We start from the raw sequence: 15,727 nt of genomic DNA on the forward strand, positions 1-15,727 counted from the left end.
GTCCAAGGGCAGGTGATTTAAAAGTCCTGATCGTCCTGGCAGAAGGGTAATCCCTGAGAGTGCTGGCGCTGATCGAACCCGCGAATTTGGTTCCTGAGATGTCCCAAAGGTGACCCACGGCTACCCTTGCTAAGTATGCCAGGGTGAGAGTTAGGAATACCCCCTCAGCTGAGTTGTAATTCGATTCGAGTCGCCGTCTCTCCCGGTTAGTGAGAACTTGACGGGCTTATCTCCAATGTAGATACACTAAATAACTTAATGGTTCGGAAATGATGATATGATGATGACAGCCGTATTATACCTGCTATGGTTAATATTGTTTGCTCCTAATAAGTGAGTGCTCTAGTATAGGTGCTAATCTAGTGGACAGGTAAATGATGACAAGCTTGATGCTAAGTTTAAATTGGTCACCATATTCATAAGCTCTTTTATGCAACTATGTCAAGCTAGCCCACCTCATAAGCCTTGCATACTCCTTGGTGTCATTTATTTCTGGTTTATGACGGGTAAGTCTAGCTGAGTACCTTCTCGTACTCAGGGTTTATCCCACCATGTTGCAGGTGGAGTTCTCGACCTGTTGATGATGGTGGCTAACCGCCGATGGGCTCGGTGATTCTATAGTTACTTCTCATCTATATGCTTTTGTCGGATGATGTCACTTATGCTAGCAATGTATTTGGAACATATATTAATGTAACCTTTTGAAAGCTATGTTGTTTTCACTAATTGGTTTTGAAACCCAAACTTGTACTATTATTTGTGAATCCATTTGTAATATTATTTTCCGCTGCAACCCTACGTATGTGATGTGTATTTGCTTAATCACGCGATCTTGGTTGTGATGTTGATTTACCGAGGTCTTTCGGGACACTCGGCGGACTACCGGGTTTATATGAGTGAAAGTATGTGCGTGTCAACGTGTTAGCGGGGACAGCCGTACTTGATCTTGTATAAATTGGGCGGTTCTGTTACAACTGCCATACAGACCTTTTGATCAGTTGCACTCACTGCCATCAGCCATCATAAGAGGATGTTGTTGCTGTGGAGTACAACTGAGCATAAGTGTAGAATGGAAGGATAGGCAAATAAAGAAGAAAGCACAACAACAAAACCATCAAAACAAGAATAAGGTAGCCACCTCAAGTTTGTTTTATGCATCATAGGCCTTTAAATCCCACAGTTACCACCAGAGGCATAAACAATAAAAATAGGCAACTAGTTATCAAATAAAAAGTAGCCAACAGAGGCTACAAATAAGTTTCTTACAATACTAAGTTCAACCCAACAGCCAAGGGCTCAAATGTTCCCAAATCCTTGCCTATTGTTAGCCACCCTCCTAGGCAAACTACACCATCAAGGTCAGGTGTCAAAAGAACAAGCAGACTGCATAAAAGGTCCTGTTGTCAAAAGAAGAGAGAGTGGATGAGGGGGGGGGGTGGAGGAACTATACATCTCTACAGTCAACCCCCTCCTGGCCTTCTAGCCCTTCATGTGTAGTGGAACTACACATAGTAGTTTTTGGCTAGGAAGGTCCGAAGCCAAAGGGCCCTGTGGGCATCACTCATGTTCACAAAGCCCCTGCCTTAGGCCTTGTTATCCAGGAGGAAGATGTAGGTAACAATAAGTGCCTCCTCACTGAAGCCAGGCATCTCCATCACAACAAGGTACAGATTGGCATCAACATGGGTAGGTCCAGTCTCCCTAAGAGCATTGGCCACATTGTTCACAGCATCTGACATGTTAGTCAACATGAGCATCTCCTCCTCAGAGAAGTTCCCTCTCTTCCTCTTTAGGCCAGCAGCTGAGGAGGTAGGAAGCAGTTCAGTGGCCTTGCTATCCCCTCCCTATTCACTAGGAACTATGGTGTGGGTCAAAGGAGGACCATCAGTCTTGGCACCAACACTGTCAGCCTGGTTCTGCCCTAAGGCTTCACCAGACCCAAGTGCAAACTTGCCTATGGCCATGGCATTAGCAAAGATAGCCTCCATCTCAGTGTAGAACCTAATAGGGTAGTTAAGAAACTCTGCATCTTTAGGATGGTCCTGCAGAGTTGGGCAAATGTAGTTTAAGAAAGGCAAATGTAGGTAGTCAAGGCAAAGACGAGATCAAACTGCTACCTTGCAGTGGCCAAGGTAGTGCTCTTGCTCAAGCATGATAGCATGAGCCTGGTCATTCCAAAGAGCATCACTAAGGTCCTTCAACTTGCTCACCCTAGCCCATTTCTGCCTCCACTTCCTCAAGTGGTTGTATACTTGAGTTGGGCTAACAACCTCCCCACAGAACTGCTTGAGGGCTTTAGCCACAGAATTCACATCTTTGTCCTTGAAAACCTTCTCAGGCCTGCTACCATCACTAACAAGGGCAGCCATCCTCCTTAGCACAAAGCCAGAGGTGGTGTTGGTCCACCTCATTGCCCTCACAGCCCCATTCCTAGCTACAGGAGCAGCAACATCAACAGGGTTTGCTACACCTGGAGCAGCACCAGCACCAGCACCAGCTACAACAGGGGCAACAGCACTAGCACCAGCACCAGCTACAACAGGGGCAGAACCACCATTGATGAGCTACTCCATCACTGAAGTACCAGCAACAAACCCACCCTTAAATGCACCTGAATCCATCTTAGGACTGGCATGTAATGAAATTAACAATAGAACTAGTCAAGAACAGACTGACAGATCATGAAGAATAGAATGATTCAAGAACAGAATGAATGAAGCATAAAATTGGTCTTAGCTTTGTCCACCAAATTATTACATCACCATGACACACACATGAGTTCCATAGCAGGGTACAAAAACTAAATTCAAGAACATATTACATCAACTAGTGTTTGTTCCCCTCCCTTCCCACATAGCATTGCAAATGACATCCCTTATTTCAGCCATGTCAATAGAGTCTTGGTCTAGATGGGCTGGGGGCAGGTTGGTTGGATCAGCAGAAGTAGTGAAACCTTCCTCATCAGGCACTACTTCATCAATGCCAAAACCTAGGATCCAGTTATGCAAAATGGCACAGGCAACTACAAGCTTCACTTGTGTCCTATACTTGTGGAAGGGTTTGTTGTCCAAGATCCTAAACCTGCCCTTCAGTGCACCTATAGCCCTTTCCACAGTCACTCTAAGTGATGAGTGCCTAAGGTTGTAGAGCTCCCTTGCATTGGTGGACCTGTTCCTTGGGCCATACTCAGACAAATGGTACCTAACCCCCCTGTAGGGAGGTAGTAAACCATTTTTGCATGCATACCCAGCATTTACCAAGAATATTTTACCTACACAAGACATCTACTGTGAGAGTGTGTGTTAATAGGCCATGGAATACGTAATTAGTGTTGGTGTGCAATTACCTTTTGGCAAACTCAAGCCATCTTCCCTGGCTACAACATCTGCCAAAACAGTTGCATCATGGGCAGAGCCCTCCTAGCCAGCCAGGACATAAGTGAATTTCAGATCACAATTCACAGCTACCATCACATTTTGGGTGGGATCCTTTTTCCTACCCCTAAAAGCTTGTTGCATGCGCCTAGGAACCCTTGCTAGGAAATGAGTGCCATCTATAAAGCCAATGACATCCTAAAAGCATGGGTCAGTCATTGCAACAGGTCTAATGTAACTAATGAACACAGGGTATATAATTACCTTAAAATATGGATTCCATGTATGGCTTCTAAGAATCTTTGGGTGAGTGGTAGTGCTAGCTGGCTTTATCATTTTATTCCTAAGCTCACCCACAGCATACAACACCTGATGGAAGTGCTTGTGGACAGTTTGGATAGACCTCCTAAAGGACTGGTGGACAACCCTAAATCTTTGGTTGTGCCCTACAACATGTAAAAATATGGCAACCTGCTCTTCTACTGACACCCCCTCCCTATCAATGACAAGACTCCTCTCTCTAAAAGTTCTCACTAACTTAAAAAAAGCAACTCTCTTCATCCTAATTATAGAAATACACTCTGAATCAGTGGAATTGTATATCATTCTCCGTGTTCTCTGTCTGTGCTGTTCATTTTCATCCCTAATTAGGCCCAGTGCTATAGGATCAGACAGTGGGGTTTCAGGTTCAGCGGTTTTCCTTTTCAGCCTAGTGGATACAAAGGTAACCATAACAACAGTCAAGGCAGCTGCCTTCCTACACAGCATGTCACGGCTCAAAGACAGATCTATCTACAAGCATATAAAAATGTAACATGATTTCAGCTTAATGTACCCTGCTAGGCATCAACATGAATGTGAAATGAATGCATGCCAACAAAAGCACGGCTGCATCTTGTATGTGATGCCTCCTAGTACTAAATTTGGACAACATCATCGACCAATTATGGAACAAAAAACTCAGAGTAATAGTAATCAGAAATAGATCAACATCCCTAACAGATCAAGAACAGCAAGGTACAAGTAACACTAACAATCGTATCAAACAGTTATGAACAGCAAGGTACAATACAAATCTGAAACAGATCAACAACCCTAACAGATCACGATCCCAACAGATCAAGAACAGCAAGGTACAAGTAACCCTAATAGGAGCATGAAATAGTTATAACAAGTATGAAACCCTAACAGATCATGAACAGCAACGAACAAGAAACCCTAAGAACTTCAAGAAGCACCACAAAAAAGAAGATTGGGGGTCGATTTCATCTTGGCTCGGGGTCCAAACAACGGAGAGGAGGCAGATCTGGAAGTAGAGGATGCAGATCGGGAAAAAGACGAAGCAGATGCGGACGGAGAAGAAGAGGAACACCGCTTCCACGGAGTCCCAGCAGCAGCCGGAGCGGGGACGCGGCGAAGAACCTCGGCGCCGGTGACCTAACCCACAACCAGCCGAAGGTCGCCGCCGCCGCCACGCACCACAACTCACCGCCGGTCTCTCACGAGGGAGGTGGAAGAGCAAGCACCGAGTGGAAGGAGAGAGTGGAGAGTGGGAACCCGTATATAAAGGCCGGCGAAATCGCCGCCATTTCGCTTCGCGCGCGGCGGCCAGAGCGGGAGCGGAGAGCGGGGACGCGCGCGAAGACGTTTCCCCTTCCCGCCAGAGCCCGCGCGAGCCACCCCGCCGCCGCCCAAAATCGCCCGCGTGCGTCGCAGACGAGCTCGGCTCTGAAGAAATGAGGGTTTCGGTCGTTTCCAGAGAGCCAGGCGAAGAGGTCGAATGTTGCTCTGCGAAGCCAGGCTCGCTTGCGGGCCATCAACCACAAACATGGCAACTTGCAGCCCACGGGCGCAGCCGGGCCTCTGGGCCAGGGCTCGCAAACGCGCCCTTAACCGTCAAAACGGACCGCAGCGGTGATGGGTATCTAAAAGTGGACCGAATTGCAATTATGCAATTCTCATTGATCTCAAGGGAGGAAACTGCAAAATTTAGGGTTTGTTCGCCTCTCATCCAGGCACACCCACGCCGTCGGCTCCTCCCCTCCCCACCTCCACCTCTCCCCGAGAAGAATCGGCGGCGGCGGCGGCGAGCTCCTTCCCTTGTCGAAGTCCACCCGGCTGTAGAGCAGGTCAACTCGACTCCTCGTTCCCCACTGATCGATTTGGCAAAACCTTGTCTAATTGCAACCAATAGGGTTGGTTTGATGCGTATGCTTCTGTTCAAACTCGCAGAGCCTCGTTGCTGAGGAGGGGAGATGGCGGGCATGGGCGATATGCCGATGAGGCCGGCGCGGCCGGGCCCGCCGATGCAGCACCGCGGGCCGCCGCCGATGGCGCGCCTCCGCCCCGAACCAATCGACCGCGAGAAGGTCAGTGCTTACCCTCTGGCCCTTGCCCCCCTTGTTCCCGGTGTCAGTCTTCTAAGTTTTAACTCATGGTCTGCCCCCCTTTGGTAGATTGTGCTTTCACAAGTAGTTGAAAACTGATATGCAACTCCGCGGCATTAGGTTAGGTTTTGCTTGCGTCCAGAGGAATGTGAATGCTGACTAATCTTACTGATGGCATTTTCTTTTGTGTGCAGACCTGTCCTCTGCTGCTCAGGGTTTTCACAAGGGTAAGCATGCTTATGCCTTCTTGTTTCTGCCCCCAACGAATTTATTTATTGGTTACCTGTGCTGGTTAGCACTTTATTTTAGTGTGTTGGGTGGGACTTGAGAGTCTGTAGTATTGATTCACTTGTTTGTGTTACTATTACTACTGCAACTTTTAAGTCGATTTTGTTGTACCTATGGTGCATGGTGGAATCAGCAGAAAGTTTTTCATCATCAAACTATGCCTTTTCTTTTTATGAAAAGGCAATTTACTGCCAGTTTACTTACACTGGAAATTTATTTAGAAGTCTATGCTTTAAGATGATTGCGTAACTAACAGTATAATTATTTGTTTGTGAAACAAATGAATAATCAGTGAAGTTTTAGTGAAGCACAAACCTTAGTTAATTAGTTCCATGAAGGGGAAGCAACTTAAGCCGGTCTACCTGTTCTGGAATGATTCTGGAAAAAAGTTATTTGATGGTGAAACCAATGAATAATCAGCGATGTTTTAGTTAAACACAAGGCCTTATTTAACTAGTGTCATAGAGGGGAACAAACATAATCCGGTCTACCTGTTTTGGGATGATTCTGGAAAAAGTTGATATGCTTAAATCAAGGGATGAAATGTTTATCTTGTTTAGAGGCCTGCACTTCATATATAATTATTTATAGAGTTGTTGAGTGCAGTAACGCATCTTAGCCATCCACTGCTCCAGGATTTGTTCTGTTGGTGTTCTGTTAGCACATTTCTCTGTTGGTGTTCTGTTAGAACATTTCTAGTGTCAGTTCTTATTTAGCTGGCCTGAAGGTTTACTGGGTCAGTGGGAGCTCTTCAATGGAAATTATATTGCCTATTTAGATTCTAGGTGGCCCATTTATCATTCCTAATCCTTCCTGGAAAGCACAGTAGTAATCTCATGATACATTAGAATCTAGAAGCTGGGAATACATTTTTATGTGGGTGATCTGCACAAATGTACCATTAAGAGTGCTACATATATTTGTGCACGTCTTATCTTACAGGTCTTGCAGTAGAGATTGATAATAAAACACCATGTACTGCAGAAAGTTGATTGTTGGTTACTGTTTTCAGGTTGCTGGTCACCATCAAAATGAAGAGTTTGCTGTGAGAGGGAAGGAACCAAAGGATGAAGTTCAGATTTACACATGGAAGGATGCCAGTCTCCGCGAGCTCACTGATCTTGTAAGTCCTTTCTACAGACTTGAACTTGCTTGAGGTAACTAGGGTTTCATGTCCTATAATAACATAGCACTGGGTTTGAGCAATGGCTAGTGGGGCCTGAGTCTGCATGATATCATGTTAAATCTTATCAGTGCATTATGATTATTTTTCAGGTGAAAGAGGTTGCTCTTCCAGCAAGGAAAAGGAATGCGAGGCTTTCTTTTGCGTTTGTATACCCAGACAAGAATGGTCGTTTTGTTGTCAGACAGGTAAGGCTATAAGAATTTGGGCATGTTTGGACCCTTAGCTCTACCTCACCTTGCTTTGCTGTTGCCAGGCAAGGTGGATGCTTGGTTTGTTTCGCTGGGTGGGCAATGTTATAGGCGCTGTTTGGTTTCCTAGTTAAAAACTTGTTTTTGCTGGCAAGCTTTGTGGTTTAGTTTAACTGCTAGGTACTCTTGCTCATGAAGATACACTCACCAAATTGCCTTAAGTGGGATTGCCTCCATCCGTCTAAATGAACAAAACCTGCTTGAAAAATTTCAGTACACGTACCATACCAATTCATATATACAATACAAGGCGATGAGAGAACCATCACAAGCATTACCGTCAACACAATCTTCCACATGTCATACACCCAAAATACACCGTGCTATATATAGTTTCATATATCCAAAATGCATATTATGCCTTATACACATTATGCCCTATAAAGGTTCATATGGCCAAAATATATACCCTGCATCATTAGTTTCAAAGTGCCAAAAACACAGTATGTCATACAGTCATTGTGCTTCATACTTTTAAAAGCTAAACTAGTCAGTCCATGAGCATTAACCAAAGTTATATGAAGAGTTTAATCCATAGGATAGTGATCCATGACCCACTGTCCCACGGACTATTGGATGCTTTCCTCCAGCTGCCCCATCAACATGCTAGCAATCCTAACATTTTCAGCAAGATAAGTCTGCAAATCATAGGCACACTAACAAAGGATACTCCATGTTATCGATGACCCTGTAAATTCCCTTATTTGGGTCAGTGGCATGAGTGAAGCGCATACCGCATAGTCTCAGACTTGTTCTTACTTCTTAGAACCAGTGACGTCTTGAACCATGGCATACTCATTCTTTTCGTTCTTCCTTTTCTTCTAGTAATCTTCAGGCTTCCCCTTAGAGCCACCTGAGCTAGGACCATTAGAATCTAGTAGAGTATCAGAATCATAGTGCTGAGAAGGATCATTGTCCTTGTTCTTGACTCTTTCTCCCATTGCCATTGAGATCATTATTCTGTCTTGGTCGGCCATCAAAAGGTGCTAGAAGCACACTAAATTCTCCCATAGCTTGTTTTCTTGTGAAGATAACCTCCATCTCATCCTAGAAGGGAATTGGAACATTGTAGCACTTGGCTCTCCTGTTGCCATCCTACATTTGACATATAATAGCTTCTTATTTGCAATGCCCAGGGGGTGTCTTCCCCGTGTTCGAGTTTCTTTTATTAGTTACCCAGTGTGTAATAAAAAACCTGTATCTAACAAAACATTTTAGACATGCATACTTAGATTTCATCTTCACAACATCTATTTCATCATGGATTATCTTCTTCTGGACACCATCAAAACTAGTGCCCCTTGTAGACTTTCCATCTACAATTACCTTCCATTCTCCCTTAAGCTTGTGGTACTTGTTGCAGATTTGTTTCCCTGTGAAGTTAGAACCATATCTCTTTTGTTAATTCTTTGAGCACAGCCTCATGATGCATCTCCCTTAGAATCAGGGTCTTCCCACTCTTCTGGATTTTCTGTTTGAAATAGAGGAGACCTTCCACTTCCTGGGGCTGCCACATCACACAGTTCCCAGTCATCTCCCACACATGACAACTCAGAATTTGCATGATTATTTGGAACAGTACTGCAACTCATATTTAATTTAAAAACATTATTTCTCAAAGCACACATAGTTCAAAGTTCTTTTTACATTAGTCTAGATGCAGGTACAACTGCCACTTTTTTTTTAAAAGAATTATATTCAGAGTTCTGTTGTGGAATGAGCTTATGTCGTTAATGCTAAAATGCTAAGCCTCTAGGTGTTAATGCTGATGTGTTGGCTTATCATTAAGAGTTTAGGCCCATTGAATCTTTGGCTTGTTTCTCTTAACTATGTTGTCTTAATCAGTAGCATGTAGAACTATTTGCTACTTTTGCCATCAAACAATTATGTTCTTAGGTAGACGTACCTAACACATGGCATGAGCTGAATGCATTAGCAAAACTCTGGTCCCTTCCCATTGTCTATTAAAGCAAGTTTGCTGTTAACATCATGATATTCATGGACTTTTACTGAAATGCTGCCCGTTACTTGGTTAGTTCATTGTTACCATTGCATTGTTGCCCTTTCATGACCTGTCTTATTGAATATTTGAAGGTGGGTTCGACCTTTGCATATGGTCATGGAAGAGGTGATGATGCCAAAACTCTTGCAGAGCTCGGGTTCCAGGTACGTAAGAATGCTGTATTGTGCTACTTCAGATTACACTTTTTGGTCAGTGCACAAAATATTTATCTGTGCTGCCTTGTTCTGCAGATTGGTGATTACTTGAGCGTTGCAATCATGTAGACAGTGCCCACAATGAATTTCAGTGACTGCACCGGATGTAACTGCTGTGATGTCAAAAGGCTTTAGTTGCAACAATCAAGGCATGAATCTCTGTTAGCACTAGGAAGTGGAACCAAAATTTTCTGTAATACTGGTATCAAATTTACCTAGACATTTCGAACGAGCAAGGAGTCTGGTCTGGTTGCTTGTATAATATCTGTGGTGCCTGAAGTTTCCAAATCTGGACAACGTGCGTTTTCAATTGAGAATGTTAAGTTGGGCTGACTGATATTCTTTTTCAGTTTGTTTTTTTAGCCAGAACAGTATTTTTCTCTCACAACAAATCAGTCGGAACAGTGTTTCGGCTTAAGCGAAGCGAATGGGGCCGAGCATGTACATTGACTAGGGATGAAAACGGATCGGATACGGACGGATATCATCGATATTACATTTGTTTTCATATTTCTGTCTGGATTCGGATTCGAATACGGATAGTGTAACTATTTCGGATATGATACGATTGGATATCGACATTATAAATATGTGATTTGAGTATTTGGATACGGATACGGTATCGGATGTTAGATATCCGGACTCAGACACGGATAGATCTCAACCCCTCTAAACGGATTCGGTTTCGAATACAGTCGGAAAATATTCGTACCGTTTTCATCCCAAACACTGACACAGAATCCGGTGAGACGATCATAACAGTTGCAACGTAGTCTTAACTTTCTTGGCCAGCATATGGTTTGAGATGAAATTAAGATAAATGGATATGGATATGGTTACAGTTATTCTCAGATTACAAATGCTGGCCGAGCATGTACAAGAAAAGCGTCTGATCCAATGCATGAGCGGACAAGAGTCTGCTCTCTTCTGTATGGGTGTGTTTAGTTGGGAGGCCAACCCGCTTCATGGAGCCTCCTCTGCCCCGCCGGTGCTCCTCCCCACGGTGCTCACCGTGGCGCTCATCGTGCTCGCTGCCTCGACGGAGGCCGTGCTCGCCTCTCGTTCCTGGGCGCATCGCCGCCGGAGCCTGGTGCTCGTCGTGCTCGCCTTCCTCCCCGGCATCGTCCTCCGCCTCGGCGTGCTCCACGCTGCTGGCCTCGCCGTACTCCGCGCCGCCGGTCTCGCAGGACGGGCCACCACTGACCACCGCCGGCAGCTCACTCACTTCTTCATGGCGGTGGGGCTGCCGGACTCGAGGATGGGCTTGAGCGTGGGGTCCTCCTTCATGCGCGCGACGCGGGCCTCCAGCTGCTCCTTGTGCGCCGGGTTGGTGAGCCCCCCAGCATGGTGGATACGGCGGGGTCCTGCATCAGCGCGCTGCCTAGCTGCTCCGCCATGGCCACGAACTGCGGGTTCTGCATCAGCCGCTGCATCGTCGACGCGTACTTCTACGGGTCCAGCTGCGCCGCCGCCGCTGCCGCGGGGACACCACCGTCTTCTGCAGCTGCTCCGCCATCTCCGTGAACGCCGTGGTGCTTGTCGTGCTCGCTACCGTGAGAAGGCCGACGAGGAGGAAGAGGAAGCGGCGGAGCGGATGCATCATCGTGGTGATGTGCTGGTTGTGCAGAGTGGAGTAGTTCGTCGGAGTGGGGGACTGGTGGAGGCTGCCGTGCTTCACCGAGGTGTTCGCTAGTTCCTCCTATGCGCACCCACCAATTGTTCGATGAAATTCCTCAAAGAGGTAAGCTTACTAATTGAGACAAGAGGTGACTGTATCAAAACAAACCAGCAACCAAACAACTAGGGATTGACTTGGTGGGAGCAGACTAAGGCTGCCCAGGCTCAGATTCTAGCCAGGCTATAAGTTGGCCAGGAAACCAAACACACCCTATGAAACCAAAGAACCAGTATGAAACCAAAGGATGAATAGTAGCTACGACTTCAAAGCAGAAAAATAAAAATTCAAACATCTGTTTGATTTTAAATGACACATGCTGTGAAAAGCCGAAAACCGTTGTCAAAAGAAGCTGCTGCTTGGCAATCACATAAATCTGCTGAAACCACTCGAGTGTTAATTTTCTTCGTATGCCTTTCTTCTAGATATCTCTTCACAAGGGCTAGCTACACAATCTTAAGCTTGTGATTTGAACGATTTCTTTGCATAATGATTCAAGCTTGTAGATTCAACTAACTATTCTTCATGATTCAAAAGTAATTGACGCTTTGCACATATGACTCTTCATAGCTAGCTTGATACATTCCTCGGCATTGCATTGGTCCAATGCAAAGTTCGGCTAGGCGGCGACTACTCGGCGACTACGCGCGCCTAGTCGCTGGGCGAAGCCCGTCGCCGCGACTAGGGGCCCAGCCGCAGCCACGCGTGCGCCAGCCTCAGCCGTCGGGCGGCCGCGCGTGCGCGTGTGCCCGCTCCCCTGGCTGCCGCATTCTGCCCCTCCCCACGCCGGGCGCGGCCCTCTGGTTGAAGCCGCCCCTGCTCTGCTTCACTCGGGGAACCAGGCGCGGCCCTCTGCTCTGCCTCGCCGCCCCTGCTCGCGGCCCTCTGCTCTGCTCGCTGCCCCTGCTCAGCTTCGCTCGGGGAACCAGGCGCGGCCCTCTGCTCTGCTCGCTGCCCCCTGCTCTGCTTCGCTCGGGGAACCAGGCGCGGCCCTCTGCTTTCTCTTGGAGCAGAGGAGAGCTCCGTTGCCAAAACGCCTAGGCAAACGCCTAGGAGCGCCTAGGACCGAGTACTCCCGACTAGGCACTAGGCAATGGGTCAGCGCCTAGATTCCACCTAGCGCCTAGCTGAACTTTGGTCCAATGCCTATTCACTTCTTATTTTGCACGTCACAACTGTCAATAAGGCCTTCTCTGCTGATCATCTTGCTCATTCAAAAAATTTTATTTCTGGATATTTAATATATTTACAAAGCATCATTTGTATGCTGGTGTCAACTAATAAAGAGAGACATATCATGAAACAAGGATTTTCATGGAAAATAGCTTCAAAGTAGTAGCATCCTCGAATAGTCTTCAAGGACAAGGAGCCTCTTTTCCTTGTTGTACAAGTACATGACACTGATCATCCTCACAGCATTCAAGCAGATCCGTGTGAAGCTGGAGGAGAAGGTCCTCCTACAGAAACACTCCCTGTTGAGCTCCTCCCACTCTCTTGCAATCAAGCTACGCATATATGCTTCAACATCGTTGGGGGTACATCTAGGGTTCTCCATGAGGTAGAAGTCCCTGTGTGACCCATCAAATCCTTCCTGTGCTTCATCCTGCAAACGATTGTTGACTGTTCGAGTGTTTTCTACTAAATTTACAGAAATATTGGGTTTGGAAATCTTAATATGGAAATGGCAAAAACATTTAAGAACTGTATATTCAGCTAACCTCGGCGCTGCCCATGTCATCCCAAAGTCGCAGAATCTTGGCTGAGCAAGAGATGACAAAAGGAATGTGATCAATGAGTGCTTCAATACTTTGATCATACCCTAGCAGCACAAGTAGGTGTACAAATGCAAGTGCACTCCTGAAGTGACAACACCATTTCTTAGGTAGTCCTCTGCAGTAGGAACCTGATCTGTTGCTAACCATTTTGCCTCAACCATGAATCCATCAAACAACACTACCCACTGCATAGAATGGTGGAATAGGTTTCCTATGTTAGTGATTGTTATTAAGTGTGGTCCAATTATCATAGTTGCAATAAGTTTCATTGTGAAAAAATATAGCAAGTTTTTAACCAATTTTTTCTAGAAATGCACAAGTTTTTAACCAATGAAGTTGAAATTTCAGCAATATAGGACATCATTCCTAGATGGAGGTACAGTGTTTTTTAAATCGAATACTGTTTATGAAGATCCATTTGAGAAGTATAAGAAAAGGCAATTTGGTAACATACTGCTTTCTTGAGATGATTGACAAGGTTCAGTTCATGCTCCTTTTCAGCCATATCTGCGATCTCATTCGTAATGGTGTAAAGAGCCATGAAGCATGATCTCATGCAACTAGGCAGTGAATTAGCAGCTGCAGTATTCCACCTACAATTGCATTTTATCATTATGTAAATCAGTTACAATGTGCCAACAACTATTAATACCAAAATCTAAAAAAAAATGTGCATATGCATGTGTACTTGACAACTACTTTATATCATTTAATTTACTGTGCAAGTTTGAGACTACTGTTCTAAGCTTACATTTTGATTGCCTTAGTGAAGAGTGAGAGCTCCTCTAGTGTGCCAATAAGGTCAAATATGTCATCCACAACATAGACAAGCGAGATTATTTTTTGTGATCTCAACTCGGTATTTGGAGAAGTAACATCCTTGGAGGGCTGTCATGGACCACATGTACCATTTCAGCACCTGGTCTCTCGCCACTGGTATTTGTTGAGCTAATCCTAGGTCCATCCACCATCTACATCACAAAAACAAAATCTTTCACAATTATGATTAATGAAAAGCATATCACCACTTTAATTTCTCTTAGATAAACAAAGGTAGAATATCATTTTCTAAACACTTTTACATAGTTGGTCTAGCACAAAAGCATACATGCCTGTGATTAACTAGAAAGGGCACTCATTTACATACCTTTTAATCTCTTGCATTTCTTTCTGATGCAGCATTTTGTTTTGCTGAAACTCTGCAGCTGCTAATCTCTCCACTGCAGTGTCTCTGGTCGGCAGGCTCTGCAGGTAGCTGAGGTGATGCCTGGCTTTGTACTGCATCAGGCTCAGGTGGCAAGGCTTGGTTCCAGGTACCTAATGGCAGATGCAAGGTGCTTGCTTGAGAACTCTTTTGCCTTGTACAGCAACACCTCTCCTCCAATATCCAGGTGAGACATGTCATGCAGACTCAGGAGCCCTCTGATGTCCTTGCTAAGAGGAAGCTTGAACTCGCCGTCGCTGCCGGTGAGCCTCCATAGAACATCACCTGCCGCACATCGATTGATGGTAGAAACCATTTATACTTTGGACATATGGACATATGTATCCTTTCTAATTTCCAAAATGATATAACATCGTATATATATGTTTGAGAGTACTAGCTAGCAATACGATTCTCTCTACATGTAAGTATATATCCACTGACATGCTGAGACATCATGGGCGGCCTCTCTCATGAGCCTGAAAGCAAGGGTTGCATCGAAGGGATCATCAGTGTGGAGGAGATCCATGCAAGCACTCATCATGGCGCTCTCGATCTCCTCCTCAAAGTAGTGGTCGATGCTGAGGCGCTTGAGGTTATCGATGGTGACCATCATCTCCCGGTCGTCCTTCTGACGTTGATGGAGAATCTTTTGTACTTCCGTCAGGCCCTCCTACAGGTGTATGTTTCATTGAGAAATATATATAATGATGAAAAGTAATGGATATATATGGCTTGCTAAGCTATACCTGGAGGTCAAAATCTTCACTCAGCGGAGTGTTGGAAACCGCCGCCGCAGGGCGGATGAAATTGCTACGGTGGCGGCCTCGCCGACCGTTTCCAGCTGCTGCCGCCGGCCGGCCAAGCTAGCTGAAAGGAGAAGGTGCTCCACGGAGGAGAAGGAAAAGGTGCGTGAAGTAAAAGTACTATACATATATACAACTTAAGGAGAAAGCAAGCAAGATAAGGCGGCGTATATATTTATGTATATATGTATATATATCTTGTTTGTGTGCAGTTCGTTGCTGCTTGTGATCAGTTGTGAGCATCACAGAGATCGAGAGAGAGAGAGGGTGTTTTCTGTGGTGGTGGTGCATGCAGCTTCCGAAGCCAGCATCAAACTTGCAGTCCAAATGGTGTGGAGTTAGTAGGTCTTCGCAACTGATGTGTTGCGTTTGAATCTTCAGGACATACAACACCCTAGGTCTCTATTCCTGTGTGCGTGTGAATTTGCAACTGTGTCTGCTAGCTCCAGTTTGTCCTACATGGAACCAAAGAAACAGTATGAAACCAAAGGATGAATAGTAGCTACGACTTCAAAGCAGAAAATTAAAAATTCAAACATCTGTTTGATTTTAAATGACACGTGCTGT

The 15,727-nt window shown here is 45.4% G+C and overlaps 2 protein-coding genes and 1 pseudogene across 3 annotated transcripts; 2 read left to right on the forward strand and 1 right to left on the reverse strand.

The window, feature by feature from the left end:
* The first annotated feature begins 5,349 nt into the window (after positions 1-5,349).
* Positions 5,350-10,033, forward strand: LOC136462575 (histone deacetylase complex subunit SAP18-like). Its single transcript, XM_066461666.1, has 7 exons — positions 5,350-5,503; positions 5,607-5,743; positions 5,956-5,988; positions 7,062-7,172; positions 7,325-7,420; positions 9,578-9,649; positions 9,737-10,033. The coding sequence occupies exons 2-7, from the start codon at positions 5,630-5,632 to the stop codon at positions 9,767-9,769; spliced, it is 459 nt and encodes a 152-aa protein (XP_066317763.1). The 5' UTR covers positions 5,350-5,503; positions 5,607-5,629; the 3' UTR covers positions 9,770-10,033.
* A 572-nt stretch (positions 10,034-10,605) lies between these two features.
* On the forward strand, positions 10,606-14,656 carry LOC136462577 (uncharacterized). 2 transcript variants are annotated; one of them, XR_010760756.1, is made up of 3 exons: positions 10,606-11,441; positions 14,377-14,463; positions 14,542-14,656. XR_010760756.1 is itself a non-coding variant. In XM_066461667.1 (2 exons), exon 1 carries the CDS (start codon positions 10,632-10,634, stop codon positions 11,391-11,393), a length of 762 nt encoding a protein of 253 aa, XP_066317764.1. In that variant the 5' UTR covers positions 10,606-10,631; the 3' UTR covers positions 11,394-11,441; positions 14,377-14,596. The 2 variants fall into 2 exon arrangements, 1 of the variants encoding a protein (XP_066317764.1); XM_066461667.1 differs by having other exon boundaries at positions 14,377-14,596.
* LOC136462576 (terpene synthase 2, chloroplastic-like) lies at positions 11,458-14,982 on the reverse strand (annotated as a pseudogene).
* Between the last annotated feature and the right edge of the window lie 745 nt (positions 14,983-15,727).

The sequence above is a fragment of the Miscanthus floridulus genome, chromosome 7, assembly GCF_019320115.1.
Source record: "Miscanthus floridulus cultivar M001 chromosome 7, ASM1932011v1, whole genome shotgun sequence".
NCBI classification, from domain to species: domain Eukaryota; kingdom Viridiplantae; phylum Streptophyta; class Magnoliopsida; order Poales; family Poaceae; genus Miscanthus; species Miscanthus floridulus.